General features: G+C 47.8%; 1 protein-coding gene across 3 annotated transcripts in view; it reads left to right on the top strand.

The window, feature by feature from the left end:
• The window catches only part of KATNIP (katanin interacting protein), a 193,977-nt gene that overhangs the window by 4,624 nt on the left and 166,629 nt on the right, over window positions 1-22,724 (top strand). For 2 of the 3 annotated variants that reach the window (XR_013334225.1, XM_077760456.1), the window contains exon 1: window positions 15,308-15,358. Coding sequence is in view for 1 of the 3 variants with exons in the window: in XM_077760457.1 (XP_077616583.1) it covers window positions 15,303-15,358 (56 nt within the window). In the remaining 2 variants the exon portion in view is untranslated. Of the gene's footprint in view, window positions 1-15,302; window positions 15,359-22,724 lie in introns of those variants that run through there. The other variant, XM_077760457.1, reaches the window with a different exon arrangement.

Raw genomic sequence — 22,724 nt, 5'->3', positions numbered from 1 at the left:
GCCCATATTTTTGTTTCCTTGGCTCATAATGTTTTGGGCTTCTTTTCAGTTTTTGAATGAGTTGTCAACATTGGAAAATTGGGAGATGTCTCATAAATCTCTGATTATGGGATTTTATTTTTTTTTAATATTTTTATTTATTTCTAGGAGAGAGAGAGAGAGACAGCGTGAGCAGGGGAGGGTCAGAGAGAGAGAGAGAGACACAGACTCTGAAATAGGCTCCAGGCTCTGAGCTGGCAGTCAGCACTGAGCCCGACGCGGGGCTCGAACCCACAAACCGCGAGATCATGACCTAAGCGAAAGTTGGACACTTAACCGACTAAGACACCCAGGCGCCCCTGGGATTTTCTTTAAAAAGCAATAAAGTCTACTATTGCCGAATCAAAATTCTGCACACGACAGTTTCCTCGCAGCTGGAGCTAAGGGACACCACCCTTTTAGAAAGGAGGTGCACTTTCCAAATTGCCACTTTCCAATTTGCTACCTCACTGCCCTCCCCCCATTCCCTGCCGGGGCTGCATAGGCATCTGCAGCTACAATTCTACTCTCATAGTAACTTGAGCAATGTTGGAATCTTTATGAATTATTATTGTGTGGCATACTGTGCTGTATATGCTGTTCTCTTAGTTTCAATCTGGAAAAAACACAAAAAGAGGGGGGATATACTCCCTGCCCTTAAGAACTTCATAGTGTGGGGGCACCTGGGTGGCTCAGTTAGTTAAGCATCTGACTCTTGGTTTCAGCTCAGCTAATGATCTCACAACTCGTGAGTTTGAGCACCTTGTCAGGCTCTGGGCTGATGGTGCAGAGCCTGCTCGGGATTCTCTTTCCCTCTCTCTGCCTCTCCCCCACTCACTCTGTCTCTGTCTTTAAATAAATAAACTTAAAAAAAAAAAAAAGAACTTCATAGTCTGATGAGAAAGCTAGTCATAAACAGATAACTATAATCCAACATGGAAGTCCCTGGAAGATAACATTTGTAAAAGTCTTCCCCTTTCCCAAAGGAATCTGCCTTACTGCCTGCTTTTGTAAATAAAGTTTTATTGGAACATAGCTATGCCCACGTTGCATATAAATGCATTCAGTCTATGGCTATTTCCATGCTTTAGTGGAAAAGTTGATTTGTTGTGACAGAGACCATACAACCCACAGAGCCAGAAATATTTACTATCTGGTCCTTCACCAGACAAGTTTGCCGACTCCTTCCAAAGAGGACCCATCTGATTTGATGCTTGAGACAGCTGCATATGATACTCACTGTCACTGGGCCCATTTCTGCCACATGGCCAGCAGGTAGCAGATCCAGGACTTGGCCAAATAAAGTACACACTCTAGAATTTATGTATGTCTAGAGGATGTCATCAAAGACCTGTTTCAAACTTGTCCCCGCCAGCGTGTGACCACGTTGTCACACCGAGGGAGTGAGTCCATGGGCAAGGCCTACCTCTTAGGCTGGTGGAAGAGCAAACACAGTTTAAAAGGCACTGCTCTTGGGGCTCCTGCGGGGCTCGGTCAGTTCAGCGACCGACTTCCGCTCAGCTCGTGATCTCACGATTTGTGGGTTTGAGCCCTGCATCTGGCTCTGTGCTGACAACTCAGAGCCTGAAGCCTGCTTCAGATTCTCTGTCTCCCTCCCTCTCTCTCTGCCCCTCCCCTACCTACGCTCTGTCTCTGTCTCTCTCAAAAACAAACTTAAAAAAAGAAAAGGCACTGCCCTTGACTACCTCCTTGGCTCCCTGAGGATCTGACCCTGTGGCTGCTCCTCTATTTCCATGTAAGAGAGGGCTTCCAAGGGGCAATGTGGTTGGTTGGAAGGTGCAGCTTGGTGCTGCTTACAGATCACTTTACGTAAGAGTAAGGAAGTACGGGGAGCCTGGGGTGCTCAGCCGGTTAAGCGTCTGACTTCGGCTCAGGACGTGATCTCGCAGTTTGTGAGTTAGAGCCCTGTGTCGTGCTCTGTGCTGACGCTCAGAACCTGGAGCCTGCTTTGGATTCTGTCCATCTTTCTCTCTCAAAAATAAATAAACATTAAAATTAAAAAAAAAAATTGTAAGGAAGTATCAGTTACCGTCAATGGCACAGGGCTGACTGCTGATACCCCAAGGGATCTGAACAGCTTGACCCTTGCAGCTTTAAATCAGACACAGCACCTTAAATCAGAGAATTTCCCAGGGGAAGTGGTGTCTTTCCCTTCCCCATCCCTTGGTTGGTCTGCTGGTCTCCAGTCTCATAGTTAGATACCCACCTACCCACCCAACCTCCTGCCCAGAGGTATTATATGGGGCTGAACTGGGTCCACTGATGCGTTTTCCCATATTTAAAAATAGTGATTTCCCATAAAAACCAGGGTTTTTCAGGCTCCTGATAGAAGGGTGCTTTGGCCCTGCTGGGCCTGCATTCCCACACAGCCCTGGGCCCCAGCACTGAACAGTGGTCACCCCTTGACCTTGGACATGGGATGACAGTTTGACCTCTTCTGGCTGGTGGCACCTTCATCAAGCGTTATTTTCTTGCATTGAGAATACTCGCCTCAGCCTATGGGCATCTGAAATTTTAACCCCTTTCCAAAACACCTCGGAAAGCTGGCCATTTCTTTTGTACACCCTATTCTTTCCCACCTCCCTGCCTTCCCCTTCCTGTGTTCCCTGCCAGCCGTCTCCTTCTTTCAGGTCACCTCCACACTGTAGATAAGGTGACTGACATACCCTGCAGAATTAACTCCTCCGGGAGTGCCTGGCTGGTTCAGTCAGGTAAGCTTCTGACTTCAGCTCAGGTCATGATCTTGTGGTTCGTGGGTTTGAGCCCTGCATCGGGCTCAGTGCTGACAGCTCAGAGCCTGGAACCTGCTTGGGCTGCCTGGGTGGCTCAGTCGGTTGAGCGCCAACTTCAGCTCAGGTCATGATCTCTCAGTTTGTGAGTTCGAGCCCCGCATCGGGCTCTGAGCTGACAGCTCAGGGCCTGAAGCCTGCTTTGGATTCTGTGTCTCCCTCTGTGTGTGTGTGTGTGTGTGTGTGTATGTGTGTGTGTGTCTGTCTTTCTCTCTCTCTCAAAATAAACATTAAAAAAAATGAAAACAGAATTAACTCCTCCCACGTGGCGGGATCCCATAGGGATCATGCTATATTACAGGTGTTGGGCTCCATACCTTTTCTCTTTGAGGATAGAGACCCGCTCTTGTTCCTTTACATGCCCAACATTTGGCCCAAGGACCGGCACAGGGAGACGCACGTGAGTGTTTGCTGGGCTGACACTGTGACCAGGGAAGAGATGAACTGACCTGTCCCTTAGTGAGTTGGTAGCTGGTCTCCATAAAGCAGGCAGAGGGAAAGCCCTTGCAGCTCCATCTTCCAGAGATCTTGGCTGGTTCCTCTTTCTCTAATGGACAAGAACAGGTCCCCCAGACCTTGCCCTTCAGAGGAGTTCAACCCAGTCCTAATAACGTGCCCTGACCTCGCCACCTTTATTGTGCCCCTAGCCTCTGTTGTTAGTCTGTATTCCCTCTACTTTTCACTTAGCAGTCTCATCCCTCCCCCATGTCTGCTCCAGCGACTCACCGTCATGCCTACCTCCTGCCTCATTTTAAACTCTGATGCTGCCTTGACCACCCATAGCTGATGCATCTCTGGAGATAGCCTCCTGCCTTAACATGTCACTGGAGGGTTACAGGCCAATGCAGCACCAGGCAGGGAGGAGGGGGACCACAGATGTCTGCTCACCAACCACAGAAGCCCTGCGGAGACCACCATACTCTTATAAACTCTCAGTGACCTTGCAATGCAGTGTGAGTGAGTGTGTGTGTTCATGTGCACGCTCCTGCACTCTCTCAAGAATCCCAAACTATTTGGATACCTTTTTATGAGCCTACCTAAAATCACAGGCAGTTAGATCCAAAAGGAACTCCACAGATCTAGTCCAGGGAGTCTGGTAGTTTTCTGAATGCTAAGGATCCCGTGCAGGAATACAGGTTTAGAAGCCTGCAGGGTCCAGGCAGGTAAAATCAATGACCACAACCACCAGGGTTTATTTCGTTATGCTGCTCAATATCAGATTCCTTCAACACCTTCTTACACTTTGCATACCTGGGCCTCTTCCTCAGTGTCGTAAAGAACTCCGTTGTCTACTAATTCCTTGAAGCGTGTAGCCGCCTGCATCCCTCCATCATCTGCAAAAAAGAGATAGTAATTGTTCCACCTCCTGGGGTTATTGTGAAAATTAAACGCGTTCATGGATGCGAAGCCCTCAGATCGGGGCCTGGCACACAATACGTATAAACGTGTCAGCTGCAATGAAGGTGACGATGATAATGAGTCTCACTTTTGCTGGAGATGTGGCCACATGGACCTTCACTTTCATCTTTACTGTAAGGAAACGCCTGTCAGACCTCAGTGGGGGTGAGACAGAGACCTGGGGGTGGGTGTGGGCGCCAGGAACCAGAGGGCACCATGCTGTCTGCCAGTTCCGACAATCGTTACCAGGCAGGAAGGCAAGCCTGCTGTTGCCAGATCCCTTAGTTATTCAAAATCAACCCAGAACTCAGGATTTTAAAATGTGAAATCTCCCAAGCTGTTGCTGGAAAAAAAATACTTTTTTTTCTTAACAGTATCGAGACCAAACAAATGTCTGTGGTCTGGATTCAGCCAGTTGAGTAACTTCCAATCTGGTCTGACCTCTGTCATTTGTCACATGTGGGGGCCGAGGCCTGGGGAGTGAAGGCGCCCACTGGCCGGAGAACAAGCCCAGATCCATTTCTGTCCAGTGCCTGCCCCACCACCATCGCAAAGCCTCCCTCCTGATTAGCCTTTGCGGTGCGAAGTCCTGACTCTTGCACGATTTGAGGTGGAGATTTTGTTTTAAGCCTGCAGAAGGCAACTCGGAAAAACCAGGGCAGAGGATTAGACTCACTCTCCTGCTCTCCCTGTCTTTGAGTTGGAGGTGCTCACTCTGTGAGCCTTTCTCAGCCTGGAGAGGAGAGGAGGGAACAGAGCATGCAGAGACCCACCAACAGGGCTCCGGTCCTGAGGCCACATGAACTCGGAAGGTTAGTTACTTCATCTCTCAGTGCCTGGACTCTTAAATTATAAAATGGAGGATAATAAGAGAACTTCCTCATAGGGCTGCTGTGAGAATCATATGCATTCATCTAGTTAAAGCCCTTAGGGTGACTTAGTCAGTTGAGCATCTGACTCTTGATTTTGGCCCAGGTCATGATCCCAGAGTTGTGGGATTGACCCCCATATGGGGCTCCGCACTGAGTGTGAAGCCTGCTTGAGATTCTCTCTCCGTCTCTCTCTCGCTCTCTCTCTGTCTAAAATAAAAATAAATAAATCATTAAAAAGATTTTTAAAAGTTTACTTAAAAAGTGAATTAAAAAATAAAGCCCTTAATGGAGCCCCTGGATGGCTCAGTCAGTTAAGCATCCGACTTCAGCTCAGGTCATGATCTCCTGGTTGGTGGGTTCGAGCCCCACATGCAGCTTTCTGCTGCATAGAGCCCGCTTCAGATCCTCTGTTCCTCTCTGCTTTCTCTCTCTCTCTCAAAAATAAACAAACATTAAAAAATATTAAAAAAAATAAAGCTCTTAAAATGTTAACCAACACTTAAGAGGCTCTCAGTAAAAATTAGCTGTCAGAGGAAGGAATGTATCATTTTCTTTAGGATTCCAGGAGATCTCATGCATTATTTCTTATGTTTTCCAGGGCTATTTTGCAGATCATTGGGGTGGGGGTGTGTGAAATGCAAATGCTCAAAAGACACTTTAATTTGGGTGCGTACACACATGCTCACATAGATCCACAAATGCCTGGAGCTGGAATGGAAGGAAGGGGCTGGGCTGGCCGGCATAGTTGGAATGGGTTTGGGAATTTGTGTGATGGATACAGAGGTCGACCAAAGTCCATTTTAGCCTGGGAAGCTTGTTGTCACAGAAGCCGCTGATTAGATTACAGAAGCGTGGCATTTTCTTATCTTTACTGTTTCAAATGAAAAAAAATCAATACTTTCCAATTATCTCCAGTGGCGTATTAAACCCACTTTGTCATATTTCATTTCACCATCTGACAAAAAGCAGGGGAAGAGGGTCGGGAAAATACATTGTGAGCGAAGATGAAGTCTTTACAGCTGTTGATACTTATGCCTCTTGTCCTTCTGGCATTATCCATTGGAAAAAATCTGGTCATTTATTCATTCTACCAATGCCCATTCTGACGAGGGAGCACAAGGCAAGCTGAAGGCCAAGCACAAGCTAATATACCTCTCACCCCACACCCGCAGGTGGGGTAGGTGTGATATTCCTAGGGCACTCCTGACTGCCAAGGACAAGGAAAGGAAAGAAAACAAATGGTTAAGTGATAGAGATCACAGTCCTGCCGGACATGAGTCTCCATCAGTTTGCAAGTACCTTAGTAAATTATAAGAAAAAGGCAGTCTTATCCATAGCCTCATCTCCAGAAACCTATAGGTTCCTTTTCCTGGAGCCCCAACAACACCCTCCCCTCCACAGTGATGTGGGAACAAAGGCAAGAAGGAAATAGCAGGTAAAATTAAATGTCCTTATAACCCGCAGCCCACTGACAGATACTGGAGGCCAGCAGATGAAAACATTTCTCCAGGAACCCCCTAGTGCCCTAGTGTTAATGCTTTGCTAGAGGGAAAAGCAACGTTAGCTTGACAATAGCTAGGCCTCCAGTAATATGTGAGGGAAATCCCTTTAAGAAACTTCCTCTTGACTTTACCTCCCCCAGCTCCATAGTATATCACAGTCACTCTGCACAACCCCAGTGCAGCTCTTTCTGCCCAGCGGTCCTGTCCCTGTGCTTTAGTAAAATCACATTTTTTGCACCAAAGACGTCTTCAAGAATTCTTTCTTGGCCATCAGCTCCGAACCCTCATCACCCCAGAACCCCATCAGTTGCATTCCAGGCACTTCCAGGGATGGGAAATTCAGGGATTTAAAAAAAAAAAAAAAAAAGCAAACAGTGGCCGTATTTTGTGCCGGAGACAGACCACAACATGCTCACAAGGAAAAGGTCAGACAGGTGCTAGGCAGCAGGTAAAAAGTAGGGAGGGGACAGTGAGTAGGGAGGATGGTGGGCTAGTCCACTCCGAGGAGGGAGGTCCCTCCAGGCTGAAATCTGGTTGATGAGGAAGCAGCAGGAGAGGATCATGAGAGCAAGGGACCCAGAGCAAGAAGGAATCATGAATGCAGGGATCGGATGGAAGACTGGCGGGCTGCCAAGTGTGTGTGTGCTTGTGAGCATGCGCAGCAGAGAGAGACCCAGGCAGAGGGAAACACTGGAGGGGCACGCGGTCCTGGGATACAGTCGTGTGTTTTGATGGCTGCCGTGGGAAAAGCCTGGCAATAGTGGAGACAGCAGTCCTACCGGTGGCTGGGCAAAGATAGTGGCCCTCTCAGAGAGCGATGGAGAGGAAGGGACAGATGCAGGATACGTTTGGGAGCCAGAGTCCAAACAGAACTTGCTGAGATCCATGAACAAAAAGCCACCTATGGGGCAGCGAAGTACCTACGGATGTGGGAAACAAAGGCAGAAGGAAAGGGCAGATAAAATTATGTATCTTATAGCCTGCAGCCCGTTGACCAGTAGTTGAGGCCGGCAGAGTAGAACCTTTCTCCAGGAACTCCCAACTGTCCTAGTGTTAATTCCAGAGGGAAAAGCAACCTCAGCCTGACAACCGCCAGGCCTCCTGGAGCATATGAAAATCCCTTTGGAAACTTCCCCTCGCCTTTACCTCCCCCACCTCCAGGTGTGCCACCCGTCGCTCCTCACAATCCCAGGGCACCTCCTGCTGCCCCCGGGTCCTGTCCCCAGCGCTTTAATAAAACCCGCTTTTTGCACCGAAGACATCTCAAGAATTCTTCCCTGGCCTTCAGCTCCGGACCCCACCCGCACTCAAACCCCGTCACCTCCTGTGTGCAGGGCACTGTCCTTACTGTTTCATGTGCACTGTCTTAACACCGACAAGAGACTGAAATGGAATGACAGTACTGGGCTTTCCAAACAGGTCATGAGAAGCTGAGCCAGACGGGCTGATGCAGAGCCCACCTGCCCCGCTACCGCACAGCGCTGTCCCCAGGCTCTCCTCTCATTCTGAAGGCAGCCAGAGAATGCGTGGCTAAGCGTTTTCAGAGGTGCACGAGCCGATGCGCGTAACTGTGCAGGTTATAAATAACCGTCTCTAGCTGTCAGCTGCTGTTTGGGTGTGGAGAGAAGAGGATCTTAGCATGTTGTTTATCTCAGGTAATTTGGCAGTAAACTGGGCCCCGGGAATTTGAGTTACACAGAAAACGCAAAGCAAGAGTGACAGGGAGATTGTGTCGCGCTTGCAGGAGACAGAATGTAAACTTCAAGTCCCAGAACCAGCCTGGAGGCTGCACACGGGGAATTTGAAGGAATTTGCAAGTGTGTCATGTCGCAGAGCCCACATTTACCTGTCTTCCAAACGGTCATGCTTTTTGTTACAGATTTCTGGTACTAGGATGAAATTTCCTTAAAGAGCTACCTCCCCCACCCCCCCGCAGTGGTTCTGTGGCATCAAGGTAAATAATGAGAAGTTTTCTGCCTAGTTACCTATTAGGTTAGAAACCAGAAGACTGTTTTATTGCATCTGTTCAGAGGTTTACTTTTTTTTTTTTTTGTAATTGTCAATATGTAAAAATTAGAAGCTGTCACCTAAGACTGGACTTCTCTGGAAAAATCTGATCCAACAAGATCGGGCCCACATTCCTGCCTGGAAACAGGTACCTGGAGCGAAACAGCAACTCCCCCCAACCTTCTTCCTTCCCCTGCCACAGGTATCTTTGCAAACAAAGGCTGTAGGTGGAAGTCTCGGTCAAGGTCCAGGAAGCTGGGATGGGGCTGCAGGCATGTGGGGGCGGGGCGCTCCTGTTCCTGGGCTTGACCAGGAGGTGCTGGCAGCCCGGTGTACTGAACACTGGATTAGCAGCCAGACTGGTTGTTAATCAGGTTCTTCCCCTTCCTTGCTCTGTGACCTTGGGCAAGTTACTTTGCTTCTCTGAGCCACATTGCTTTGTTGTGCATGATAGGGAATCTTAGCAGCTCTCGCCTGAGGAAGAACATGACAGGGTAGGTGCTCTGTAAGCACTAAGAAACCACAATTTCTAGACAGCTCATCTGGACAGGTCTCGATTTTCCTCTCCTTGTTCTTTCTTCCTTTTTCTTTTTCCTAAAATGTCATGCTGTTTTTGTGCCAAAGCTTCGAGGTGCTGACGGTCGCAGAGGCTACTCTCTCCCCCTCCAGCAGACTGCCTCCTCTTGGGTTCTTTCATGGGAACATTCTATAGCATTTCCCATTGTTTTTTTTTTTTTTTAGTTTGAATCCGGCTTTTGGACATTTACTATTTTAAGTTTCTTTTAATTTTCTCAATAGAAAATGAATCCAAATAAATCATTCAAAAATAAAAACAATCTAAAAAGTAAGAGTGAGGGGCACCTGGATTGCTCAGTCGGTTAAGCATCTGACTCTTGATTTAGGGTTGGTCATCATCTCACGGTTCGTGAGTTCAAGCCCGCATTGGGCATTGCACTGACAGCACAGAGCCTCCTTGGGATTTTTTCCCTCTCCCACTCTCTCTGCCCCTTCCATGCTCTCTCTCTCTCTGTCAAAGTAAACATATAAACATTAAAAATGTGACAGTGAGTTGTTGCATTTGTGCATGTACCTCTGGGTGGTTCTCTCTACAAACAGAACCAATGTATTCCTATCTTCCTTTTTCTTGGAGAAAAGATTGCATACTACAAATACGTTCTGCCTATTGATTTTTTTTTCACTTAACATAGGATTGTCTTATATCTAAGAAGTTTGCCTATTCTTTCTTCTGGCTTCACAGTATTCCATTTCATTTGTGGGTTCACTATATTCAGCCAGTCCCTACTAATGGACTTACTGGTCATTTCTAACATTTGTTAGTGCAGATTGTGATACACTGAATACCCTTGTGCATTCATTTCCCATTCGTGGAGGTAGTTCTTTACAGTAGATTCCTGGAAGTGATCTTGCTATAGCCCAGAAGGAAAAATGCATATGTACCTTTGAGGACAGTGTCAAAATACCTTTCCAAAGGAGCTATGTCATTTTGCACTTCTCCCAGCAATGCTCAAAACCGCCAGCTTCCCAGAGCTCGCCAGCGCTATATTGTCAAGCCTCTGTTTTTTTGCCAGTTGGATTGGTGAGATTAAGTGGTGTTTCAGTGGGATGTTTGTCATTTAAATTAAAGTCCGTAGATCTAGGAAATGAGAGCAACATAAGCCCTCCTATTTGGACAACAGAAGAAACAAGCTCATTTTAGTAACCTAGTGGCGGCACTACCACCCCAGTGGAGAGAAGCGAGTTCTTTGTTCGAAGCTCCTTTGCAGTGGGGAGATAGATCCCTGCATGGGCCCTCTTTGCCTTCAGGATTTCCGCTGAATTTGTTCTCCAAAGCCCAACCCTTTCTGCCAAGGCTGAGCATTTCACGTGAGTAGACGGGAGTGAGGGTCTGATGCCAAGCCTCCCTTACCACTTTGGGCATTTTGTGGCGTTTACCTGGCTGGCTGATAATGCCATCTTTGGTCACTAGGGAATTATTTTTATCTAAAGCCCTTATTAATTGTTCTAGGAGTGCAAAGTACACTTGAAAGCTGCATTGCAGACAGAATTCCTTAAATCAGACTCCCTCCCCGACACATTCTGGTGTTTCTTGTACTTGTCGTTAAAGTCGTCACTGGGGGAACAGTGGGGCTTGGTGGTTAGGAGTGTAGCTGTGGAGCCAGACTGCTCAGATCCAGATTGAGGCTCCTCTACTCACTAGCTGTGTGATACCGGGCAAGTTTCCTAACCTCAGTGACCGCATCTGACAAGTGGGATAATAATAGTACTTCTTTCTTGGGTAGCTGAGAGGGGTAAATGAGTTGATTCACGTACTTAGCCTGGAGCTCCGTGCCTGGCACATAATAAACCTGACTGAGGTGAGCTCACATGGTAATGGCAGTGATTAACATGCTTGTGATTGTGATAATGTTAGTGAGGATCATGATTAGGAGCACACGGAGCCCTGTCACTTACAAGCTACATTAGTGTGGCCTTGAAAAACCAGCTCAGTCACTCATTTCTTCCTTGGTTTGTGCCAGTGGCATAGTACTGTCCATCTAAAATTTTTTTTTAATGGTTATTATTTTTGAGAGAGAGAGAGCATGAGTGGAGGAAGGGCAGAGAGAGAGGGAGACATTGAAAGCAGGCTCCAGGCTTTGAGCTGTCAGCACAGAGCCTGATGTGGGCTTGAATCCGCGAATTGTGACATCATGAACTGAGCTGAAGTTGGACGCCTAACTGACTGAGACACCCACGTGCCCCATAGGGCTGTCCATCTAAAGCAAGAGTCAGCAAACTACGACCTGGGGCAAAATCTGGCCTGCAGCCTTCAATTGTGAATAAAGTTTTATTGGAACACAGTTGTACCCATTTGTTTACATACGGTCTATAGCTGTTCTCTTGCCAAAATATTTACCATCTGGCCTTTTACAAGACAAATTTATGGCCCCTGATCTCCAAGAGTGGTTGTGAGGATGCGGAAGATAAAGCCTACGTGTCGAGCCTGGTACGTAGCAAGTAGACTGTCCAGTTCAGTGGAGCGTTAACATTCCTGAACTTGGTGCCTGGTTCTCGGCCTCCCCACTGCCGCTCTTCTTCCACCCTAAAGGAAAAATAGAGGCAGTAATTACGATATGAATAATTTAATTAGAGATACCATCAAATGATATTAGGCATGTATATTTTTATCATGCCCCGTGCATTTCCATATGGACCAAACATTTCACATTCTGAGTAGTCTGCAGCGATGGATATAAAAGGCTGTGTCCTGTGGACTGCACTTCACAGGAGGCTTTCAGCCTTTTCCAGGGTAATTTTGACGCTGATTTTCCCTTGCCTGCCAGCTTCAGAAGATGACATCCAAGCATGATGCACCTCCCTCCTAAATGGCAGCGATGAATATTATTATCTGCATCTAGAGCAAAGTAAAACCAAAGTGTCAGAATCCTCGAACCATTGAAAATAAATCCAAAGTGTGGATAAAATCTCTCTGAAGTCCTAAGTGGGAGCATAGTATTATATGCGTCCACATCTTTTTTTTTTTTCTTCTTCTTTTCCCCAGGCGCACATCTGTTTCATAACATGAGGTACACATGTATCATTTACATTTGGCCTTGTTTATCATTTCACGGCTGAAGCTGACAGGTCACCTTGCTGGAGAACACCCCCTTAATTTTGCGAATAGCATCTATTGATATTAATGTCACCTTCTCCCACCTCCCTCCCTGACTGTCATAAGAATGAAACAAGATATAAGTAGGAAGATACCCAGAGAAGCTAAGTGCAGTAGACAGGGGCAGTGTAATCTCATTTCCTCTGTCCTTGGTAAGAAGGAGCAGTCTCCACACTGAGCTACCGGGAGGGGAGAGGGGCTCCGTGGTGTGAGGCCAGGGGCATGAGGGAACAAGTGTGTGTAATCACAGTGAATTCTTTTCAATGTAAAATAAGCAAATTATTTCCCAATTTAATGAATAAGAATCTCCTTTTTAAGCTTATGTATTTATTTTGAGAGAGAGTGCACAAGAGTGAGTGGGGGAGGGGCAGAGAGACAGGGAGAGGATCCCAAGCAGGCTCCACGCTCACCGCAGAGCCTAATACGTGGCTCGATCCACGACCATGAGATCATGACCTGAGCCGGAGTCAAGAGTCGGTTGCTTAACCAACTGAACCACCCAGGCACTCCATGAATAGGAAGCTTCTAGTGAACTCCAGCAGAGAGTTGCTTTCCTTTCAAATTTTAGTAGTCAAGCTCTGTGTTTTGTTTTTGTGGCCCACTGTAAGGCTTTTCTTACTGTTCTCTGTTGGTGTAACAGAATTTTAGAGATAAAAAGCAACCCCAGAGATGATTTAGCCTAACTCTCATTTAAAATTGAAAATAAAATGGGGCGCCCCAGTGGCTCAGTCAGTTAAGTGTCTGACTTTGACTCAGGTCATGATCTCACGGTTCTCAGGTTCGAGCCCCATGTTGGGCTCTGTGCTGACAGCCAGCTCAGAGCCTGGAGCCTGTTTTGGATTCTGTGTCTCTCTCTCTCTCTGACCCTTCCCTGCTAGAGCTCTGTCTCTCTCAAAAATAAACATTAAAAATTTTGTTTAATTAAACAACAACAACAACAAAAAAAAACCAGGAAGAAACTATGGCCCAGAGCGATCCTGTGGGAACCTGTGACTTATCCAAGATCCTGTAAACTGCTCGCTGTCCACTTCACCCGGTCCCTCGGCATGTGCCTGACCGGCATTGACGGGACTGTAGCCAGACTCTGGGGACTGCCTTATTTTCCCCTGGGCTGGCTCTGCTTCCCTTCTCCCTGGTTCCACTCTGGGCCCTTCTGGCTCCCACTGGCTCCTATTTACTGGCCTCTGTACTGCTTCTGTACAACACCCTGGTCCGAGCCCTGGCCTCCAACCCTCTCTGTCCCTTTCGAGCTGCAGGCCAGTCTCTGGGCTGCCAGTTCTGCCCCGTGTGCCCTACCCCCTGACACACCATCCCCTCTCGTCATCCCCTTCAGGCCTACAGTGAGCCCCTTGACTGACATCTGGGCAGGTGTGTGAAGGGTTTCCATGTGCCGTCCATCCTCATTCCTGCCCCAGAGCATCAGGGGTCAGGAGGTTGGGATAACAGTGGCCCAACAACCCAGATCACCTGATCCCTGATTCTGGGCCTTTTTTCTTTTTGTAATCAATAAGTTGGGTTTTTTTAGAGCAATTTTAGATTCATAGCAAGATTGAGTAGAGAGTACGGAGAGGTCTCATATCCCCCTGTCCGCGCACACATGCACTCATATCCCTCCCTCCACTGTTGGCATCCAGCACATCAGTGCTAAGGTACGCAGTCAATTTCAGATCTGTTCTTTCTGCCTTGGCCTTGTGTGTTAGCGTGTCCCCCAAGGCAGATGGCTGCTGACACGTTGAAATAGCCCTGCTCGGGCCCTCTGCCTTCTCTGTCTTTGCAAACTGATTTCAAATCCCTGGAGCTGGGATTCTGATGGGCTGTGGTCGGGTCAGGGGCCCAGCCCCAGTGCACCACACTGGGGTTGGGGTCCTGTACCGTCAGCCGGGGAGCTCCCCGCTGAGGACAGGGAGGAGAGAGAGAGAGAAGGAAGCAGGTTGAGTGTCCCTGTGAGCTGAGCACACGACCCAAATATACCATGATACCGTGTGATCCAGAGTGTCTCTCCACCCTCCAGATGCCTCTTTTCTAGATCCTCTTATAATATTGGCCCCAAAGTGTGGCCATTGCCAGAGGTTCATCTGTGGACCTTGGCTTTCCCTCTTATTCTCACTTTCTTGGAAAGAATCCCTTGACTTGCACTTTATCATCAGCTACGAGGCCCCCCACCTGTGTAGACCTACCAGACACGGCCCCAGCCTGAGACGAACATCTTTCCTCTGAGACTCAGTCCCCACTTCTTGCCTCTCAATAAGTCATCACTAAGCCTTCTCGTTCCTGCTTTGCAACAAGCTAATGGGACACATGGTTGTGATTTCCTCACCAAGAGCCACCCAAGAGTGAAGCTAGATAATTTGGAAGACACATTGCCAAAGCCCAGAGGTTCCCATTTTGTAGTTTAAAACCAAGGCAATCCATTAATTTTCCATCAAGGAATTGCAAAAACTGCGTTTGGAGCAGCATATATTTAAACGTGATGATGTCGAGCTATTGAATGTATGTGTACCTTCAAGTGTTAGCCTTCCAGTTTTCTAAGAAAAGCAACGTTCTCTCTGAAATTACTTGCTATATGGGAAATGTGGGTGATTACTGCTAATTCACATCTGAACCATCACCTAGATGTTGAGTTTGGGGGTTTGGTGAAGCACATTGGTGCGTGCTCATCAAAGGTTATGTGTATGCGCTCAGTGGAAAGCATTTTCTATAATTCTAAACAATTTAATAAAAATGTAATTCGACTGGGAAATCTACAGTCGGCCCTTGCAGAGTGCAGATAATGTTCCAGATTAAAGAGCTGAGGCTTTGTTCATTACAGTGAAATAACGTGAGCATGTGAATTACCATTTCCTTGCCGTTGGTCTATTTCAAGAGCATGCCATTTTCCCACTATAATAATAGGCTACATTTTCTTAAAATCATTTGATTATGATTGGTCCCGTCTATTCAGTTTGCAAATAAAAAGCTTTTGTGGTGATAAACTAGCTGTTTTAAAAGAGCCCTAATCTCTGGTTCTGCTTTTGAACTGCCACAGGTCAGACTCTGCGAAAGGCTGACAGAAGCCGGTCCTGCTCGCGGGAGAAAAAGGAGGTAAATGTGTCACCGGGGGGGGGCGCGACTCTGTGTGAAGGCACCTGAGGGAAGTTTTCCTGGATTTCCTTCTTCTTTCCCTCTGCGGCTCCTACTTGAATCCCGGACCAGATGCCCGCTGGCAGTTAGAGTGCTCGGCTGAAGTGGCACTTGTCGTGACAATTTCTTAGGAAGTGTGTCAGTTAGCTTTGTCTGTGTAACAAAGCAAACCCACATTTCAGGGATGTGAAACAACTGTGCATTTTGTTAGTGATTTTGGGGGTCAGCAGTGGGAGCTGGGCAGGTCTGCTGATCTCCGCTGGACTCACGTGGGCTTTGGCAGTGAGCTGCTGTGTTGCCTCAGGGTGACTGAGGATCAGGAGCGTGCTTCAGCTCTCTCTGAATGCTTTCTCATCCACCAGCAAGGCCAGCTTTATTCACGTGGGGGTTCCTGGGCATGAAGCACATGAAGAGTCAAAGCTGCAGGGCCTCCTGAGCCCTGGGCTCAGAATCAGCATGGTGTCTCTTCTGCTACTTTGTTTTCTTAAAACAAGTCACAAGGCCAGCCCAGATTCAAGGGGTTGGGGAAACAGGTCTCCCCTCTGGATGAGACATCTACAAATCCTGTGGCCGTTCCTGAAACCTGCCACACTGAGCCCCCCTGCTCTGTGCCCGGCCCCAGGGATGAGAGAGACACAGCCCCGATCTCGGGGTGTGCACAGTACAAATGGAATGGATGTGCAGCAGGGTCATCAGAATACAGTATGAGAAGGACAAAGAAAGTGGAATTTCAGTACAGAAAAAAGGGTTCCCTCACTGTCAGTGGTAACAAGAAAGGTGCGCAGAAAAGCTGATGTGCGGGCTGCCTCTTGAAGACTGAGCAGCAGTTTTTCAAGCCCAGTAAACAGCGTGGTCAAAGTCAAAGTCAGAGAGACACCAGTAGGGAAAGTTGCAAGATTTGCCGAGCCCGAGAGTGTGCAGTGGTAGCAAGGACCTGTAGGTCACTGCAGGGCCCTTCAAGCTCATGGGAGTTTGAGTTTGAGTCTTCTTTAGCCGTGGATGAGTGTAGAGGTGTGTGGGTATGAAGGCATGTGCTTCGTCGTAAGTATCGACCAATCCTGAAATTCATCAGCACTTACACGTCAACCCTCTTGCTTGTAAAGTGACATAATTCCAATGATGAAAAGGAATTTCCCAGGCTGACTGGGCTCTGGAGGCTCAAAAATGGCCACAACACTTGGTCTTTCTCTTCCCGTGCCTGTGTCCTCTGTGTTGGCCTCTCCCCTTAACCAGCTCTGAGCAGGCAGGCTGGGGTTGGAGTGCAAAGGGCCTTTGCAATGGCTGTCATCCCGTCCCCTCTAGTCTCCTTTCTCAGCTGTAGCCGGAATGGCCACTGTGGGTTTTCTTCTCAGTCAAGCAGCCTATGTGGGATGAGGACTGGGAGGTAGCTTAGGGACTTCCTGCTACTTGAAAGATTTAAATGTCAGCCCCCAGGGACATTCTAGACACTGAGCCGGGGTGGATTCGGTCACTCCTTTCTGGTAAGAACATTTTTCTGGAAGCAGGAACACGCGTGCATGTCTCCCACAAAGTCCTTCCAAAGACTTGGGGGGCAGAGGCTCCCTGGCTCCTGGTCCCCACCTTGATGACATGACTAAGGGTGGGGACCAGCCCCCGCCCCTCCCAAGCCAGGTAGGAATTGTGTCAGCCTAACCGAGGCTTTTATCACAGAGTAACAGCATCCCATTTATCCGCATTAAGAAATTTGCAGGGAATTGACAAAGCGAGGCAGCAGGTACTTAGTTGAGATACTCTTTTCCTCCTCAGTCTTTCTCCTTGGCAACAGGGCATCCTAATTGCCATTGTCTTGGTTACTCCCATCCTGCCAGCCACCCTCGAGCATTTCAGATCACTCCGCTTAGCAAAGAGCTTGGGATGAGAAAAACAAAAAACAAACAAGAGAGTGGAGTTGTTTATCACAATATCTAAGATATTTAAAATGGTTTCAGGCCTTTCTGAAAAAGAGGGTGCTGATTCTCTTAACAAGGCTTTTGTTTGGTTAGAAAAACAGGAGAAGGAAACGAATAGCTAGCTGGCAGGTTGCTCATCTTGATATAACACGCTTTTTTCCACCCACCTCCTCTTTCTGGATCCCTCCCACGCCCCCTGTGGAATCTGCACTTCCTGACACTCTGTGCCTTACACAGGATGCCAGGTATAGATCAAACTCTGTCACCATGAAAGGCAAGGAAAAGACAAGCTCATTGGAACAAGCAGACGGGGGGTGGGGGTGGGGCTCATCGTGTTCTTCCGGCGGTGAGGTGACACGGGCCAGCCCACACTGTGGCAGGTGAACGTGCTGCTTCCTCCCTGGGTTGGGACTGGGTGCTTCTTTCTCTGCGCTGTCATGGGCCAGCGCGGCAAAGGGAGGAGGGGAGGCTGTTTTGCAATGAGCTTGCCAGCCGAATTCAGCCCAAAGATGTGTTTTATTTGGCCCAGACCCTGTTACAATTTTTAATTTATTTAAAAAAAATTTAATGTTTATTTATTATTTTCAGAGAGAGAGAGAGAGAGAGAGAGAGGGAACAGGTGGGGGAGGGGCAGAGAGAGAGGGAGACAATCCGAAGCAGGCTCTAGGCTCCCAGCTGTCAGCACAGGGCCCAACTCAGGGCTCGAACCCAGGAACCGTGAGATCATGGCCTGAGCTGAAGTCGGACGCTTAATTGACTGAGCCACGTAGGCGCCACCGCCCCCCATTAAACCTTTTTAAAAACTGGGCATCCACATTTACAATTTTCACAGAAAAATGTGCACTTCTGGCTTCTTTGCTAAAATGGAGAACAACAGTGGAGGCCTTATTCCCTTAAGGCCACCCCGGGCCACGGCTGGTGTTGAGGAGAGCTTGTCCTTTCCGTGAGGCCCTCCACCACCCTGCCCTGCCTGCCTCCATACACCTGCTCGGTAGCTACACGGTGGCAGGCCCCAGGCTCAGTGCTTGGTGTCAGTCAGTGGTCACAAGCACTGGTGCCCATTAGAATCACCTGGAGCTTTTATTTATTTATTTNACTCTGACTGGCGTGAGGTGGTATCTCAGTGTGGTTTTGATTTGTATTTCCCTGATGAGAAGGGATGCTAAGCATCGTTTCATGTATCTGTTGGCCATCTGGGAAAAGATAGTTGCAAATGACATATCAGATAAAGGGCTAGTATCCAAAATCTATAAGGAACTTACCAAACTCCACACCCGAAAAACAAACAATCCAGTGAAGAAATGCCCAGGAGCTTTTAAATACCCTGACATTTAGGCCTATTTTCAAAACAATTGAATCAGAATCTCTGGGGGTGGGATCCACGCTTCAGAATTTTGTAACTGTCCCCAAGTGGTCCTGATGTGCATCCACGGGTCAGAACCAGTGCTCGATCCGTAATAAGTAACCCCAGGCTCTTAGCACAGATCCTTCCCTCATCGCTGCATGGCTGTCTGGCCTGAGGACCCCACAGTCTTGAACCCTCCCACAGACAGATAAAACCCTGGAGTGGCGGGAGGGGGTGGGGTGGGCGTAGGAGGAGGGAAAGAAGGCTGGGACCCAGGCTTTGGAAGGGCTATGATCATTTCTGAAACACTATGTGACACTTAGCTCGAAGTAAGTACGTACTTCCATTTAGTTGGCAAAGATACTCTCTGCCTTGTGTCTAACAAGTATTCATGGTTTCTGCCTGTGGAGATTATATAGTGTTTATGGCCCTTGGTCATGAATTATTAATGACTTTGAAATTGTGGTCATTGTAGTTTACTCAAAAATCATTAGGAAGTAAATTTATCACACAGTGTTTAAAAAAGTAAAAAAAGGAAACCACAGGGGAGGGAAGAAAATCTTGGTTCATCGCCCCTCCGGCGTCCATCCTGGTGGCCACAGCACTGAGACCAGGCCCTGGAGTCTTGTCCTGTTGTACAGAGACACAGGGACTCTAGGGAGACCGAATTAGTACCCTCCATGTGCTTCTGCTTCAAATCCCAGTCATATGACCTTGGACGATTCTCTGGACCCCTCTCATCTCGAGATTGTGTTTACTAGGCGATAACGTGTTAAAGTACCTTGCGAGGTGCCAAGGCCCGTCCTAAGCATTCCACAAATGTTAGTCATTACCTTATTGTAATCATTTCTTAGCATGTCTAATATTTAACAGAGAGGTATCCATGCCCTTGGATACAGAAGGTGCACAATTGTGTTTCTTACTGAAGGGGTCTCCCTTGCTCCAGCTGGACTTTGGACTGATTCCAGCCTTCCAGTCTCCTGGCTGTGGGCCCCAGGCGAGCCAGCTCATGTGTGTGCCCCCCTCCCCCCAACTCTGAACCAGTCTGACAGTCTCCTGTGATAATGGACTGCCTCCTTTTGCAGCTGATTGGGGATTCTGAAAAATGCTCTTGACAGCACACGCATCTGCTGAGCTCACTTTGTAAAGGACTGCAAAAGTCATTTAACTCAACCACCTAGGAAACGTTAAGCTTCCCCTTTGTATGCGTGTGCACGCGCACACACGCGCATGCACACAGCACTTCCTGCTACTAAGCAGAGCTTTTCAGTGCAAGGACCAGAGACTCCTCCCATCTTTGCCAAGCAAGGGGGAACCGGATATCAAGGGAACACAGGGAAGGAAGGAGGATTCAGGCTGCCTCCAGGGACTGGGAAGGCTGGACAGCCCTCTCTGTGTACCACCATGGTCATGCCACTGCGCCCCTCCTGTCCCTGCACCTCGTCATTGTCTTGATGCTCTTCCCCAACAGCCATTCCTTCTCCCAGTTCAGAGGCAGAAAGAGAGGTTGACTGAGCTGGTAGTCAGTATCAAAGGGTGTCTAAGGGATAAGTGCTCCTCCTATCAGTCCCCCAGATACCCGGTCAAGAGGCAACCACAGTAAGCAATGTCTTATCTGTCTTTCCAGAATATTCTGTAGCTATGTGACTGTGCACAGCGTAGCTATCCTTCTCTGTCCCTGTGATAGCACAGCAACACCTGCTGCTTTTCTTTCTTGCTTATTTTTTTCATTTAATGACATGTCTTGGAGAGCGCTCTACAGCAGGCCGTATGCACAGACCTCATTCCTTCTTTTTAATGGCCGCTTAGTGCTCCGTCACAAACGCACAGAAACTCAGTCCTTCATTTGACACCTTTGGAGCCAAACGTGTTTCATTGTTTTAGAATTTATTTATTTATTTTTCTTTTTTTAAAGAATTTTTTTTTTTTCTAGGAGAGAGAGAGAGACAGCGTGAGCAGGGGAGGGTCAGAGAGAGAGGGAGTCACAGACTGAAACAGGCTCCAGGCTCTGAGCTGGCTGTCAGCACAGAGCCCGACGCGGGGTTCGAACCCACGAACCGCGAGATCATGACCTAAGCGAAAGTCGGACGCTTAACCGACTAAGCCACCCAGGCGCCCCTAAAGAATTTTTTAAAATGTTTATTATTTTTTGAGAGAGAGGGACAGAGTGTGAGCCGGGGAGGAGCAGAGAGAATAGGAGACACAGAATCAGAAATAGGCTCCAAGCTCTGAGCGGTCAGCACAGAGCCCAACGTGGGGCTCAAACTCGTCAACCATGAGATCGTGACCTGAGCTGAAATGGACGCTCCACCGACTTAGCCACCCAGGGACCTCTAGAATATAGAAAGTAATACCATCCCGGTATGGCCTGGGACAGCACCCTATATTCAAACACAAATAAATCTGCAGGGAAATGTGAATATTCTTACTAGGTGGGATAAACACTGTAAGTTTCATATCCGTTCAGATCAGGTTTTAATAGTAAATCACTGCATGTAGGGGCACATGGGTGGCTTAGTCAGTTAGTTGTGTGTCTGACTTTGGCTCAGGTCATGATCTCACATGTTTGTTAGTTTGAGCCCCACATCAGGCTCGCTGCTGTCAGCACAGAGCCTGCTTTGGATCCTCTGTCCCCCTCCCCTCTCCCCCTCCCTTCTCATGTACTCTCTCTGAAAAATAAACCATTAAAAAACCAATAAATAAACAAACAAACAAACAAATAAATAAATGCATCTAAAGAATTGTGGACTTGTCCATAAATATATTAGTAGATCCTGGTTGACAACTCTCTAGTCTTTTGCTACTTTGAGGGTACTTTAAAGAATATCATAGAGGCACCCAGGTGGCTTGGTCGGTTTCGGTGTCCGACTCTCGATTTTGGCTCAGGTCACAGTCTCATGGTTTGTGGGTTTGAGCCCTGAATTGGGCTCTGCACTGACAGTACAGAGCATGCTTGGGATTCTCTCTCTCTCGCCCTCTTTCTCTGCCCCTCCCCAACTTGTACTGTCTCTCTCTGTCTTTCTATCTCTCAAAATAAATAAATAAACATAAAAAAAAATACCCTAGAGTAGACATCTTTGTGAACACGTGTAGGAATAGCCAAAGTTTAAATTCTTAAAAGTGGAATTAACGGCTCAAAGGTATGTGCTTTTTAAAAAGTGACATTTCTGGTTCGTCTCCCAGCAGCATAAGAGAAGCAGAGCTTTTCTCCCAGGCCACCTTGTAGAATACTGGCCACGTTCAAGTGTGACTGCCCTTGGCTGAGGTATGCATGCTGGGGGCCATTCAGTGGCTGCCCCAGTACATTCTCCAGGCCACTCTTCTCAGCCGGGAGGAGAAGCAGGGGGCTGTCCTAAGAAGGGTTTGGAGGCATGACCTCAGGTTTTGAAAGCCGTCTCTCCCGGGCCCCTGGCTCTGACCCCTTGCTTGGCTCATTGCAGGAGGCCAGTGGGACTGGTGACTTGTACTGTAAGTTTCAGCCTCCCCTGGCACGCAGTCACCAGACCCTTCCCCTTCCTCGTTTCCGATCTCAGCACTCTTGCCACATTAGCCTTCTGGAGGATGGGGAGCTGGCTCTTCCATATACACAGATCTCAACCCCTTTGCTTAAAAATTTAAAAAATAGGGGCCCCTGGGTGGCTCAGTCAAGCATCTGACTCTTGATCTTGGTTCAGGTCATGATCTCATGGTTCCTGAGATCGAGCCCTGCATTAGGCTCTGCACTAACAGTGCGGAGCCTGCTTAGGATTCTCTCTCCCTCTCTCTCTGTTCCTCCCCTGCTCATATGTGCCCATGTCCACGTACACTGTCTCTCTCACAATAAATAAATAAAGATTAATGTTTTTAAATAACCAAAAAAAAAAAAAAAAGAGAAAGAAGGAAAAAAAAAGACAATGAAAGCTGATAGCACTTCCTTCCAAGAGCCTGTCTGATAGGACAGCTGACATTCCAAGTCCATGCTTTTCCCAGAATGAAACCCTTTAGTTCATGTTTCTAGGCAGAGAAGGATTAAACTCATTTTCCATTCAACTGCCAAGTGCATTCCCAGTTGTGAGGTTACTACTGTCAGCCT

The sequence above is a fragment of the Crocuta crocuta genome, unplaced genomic scaffold (assembly GCF_008692635.1).
Source record: "Crocuta crocuta isolate KB4526 unplaced genomic scaffold, BGI_CrCroc_1.0 scaffold73, whole genome shotgun sequence".
Lineage (NCBI taxonomy): Eukaryota > Metazoa > Chordata > Mammalia > Carnivora > Hyaenidae > Crocuta > Crocuta crocuta.
The sequence above is the reverse complement of the archived record's forward strand: the minus strand, read 5'-3'. Positions and strand labels throughout refer to the sequence as shown.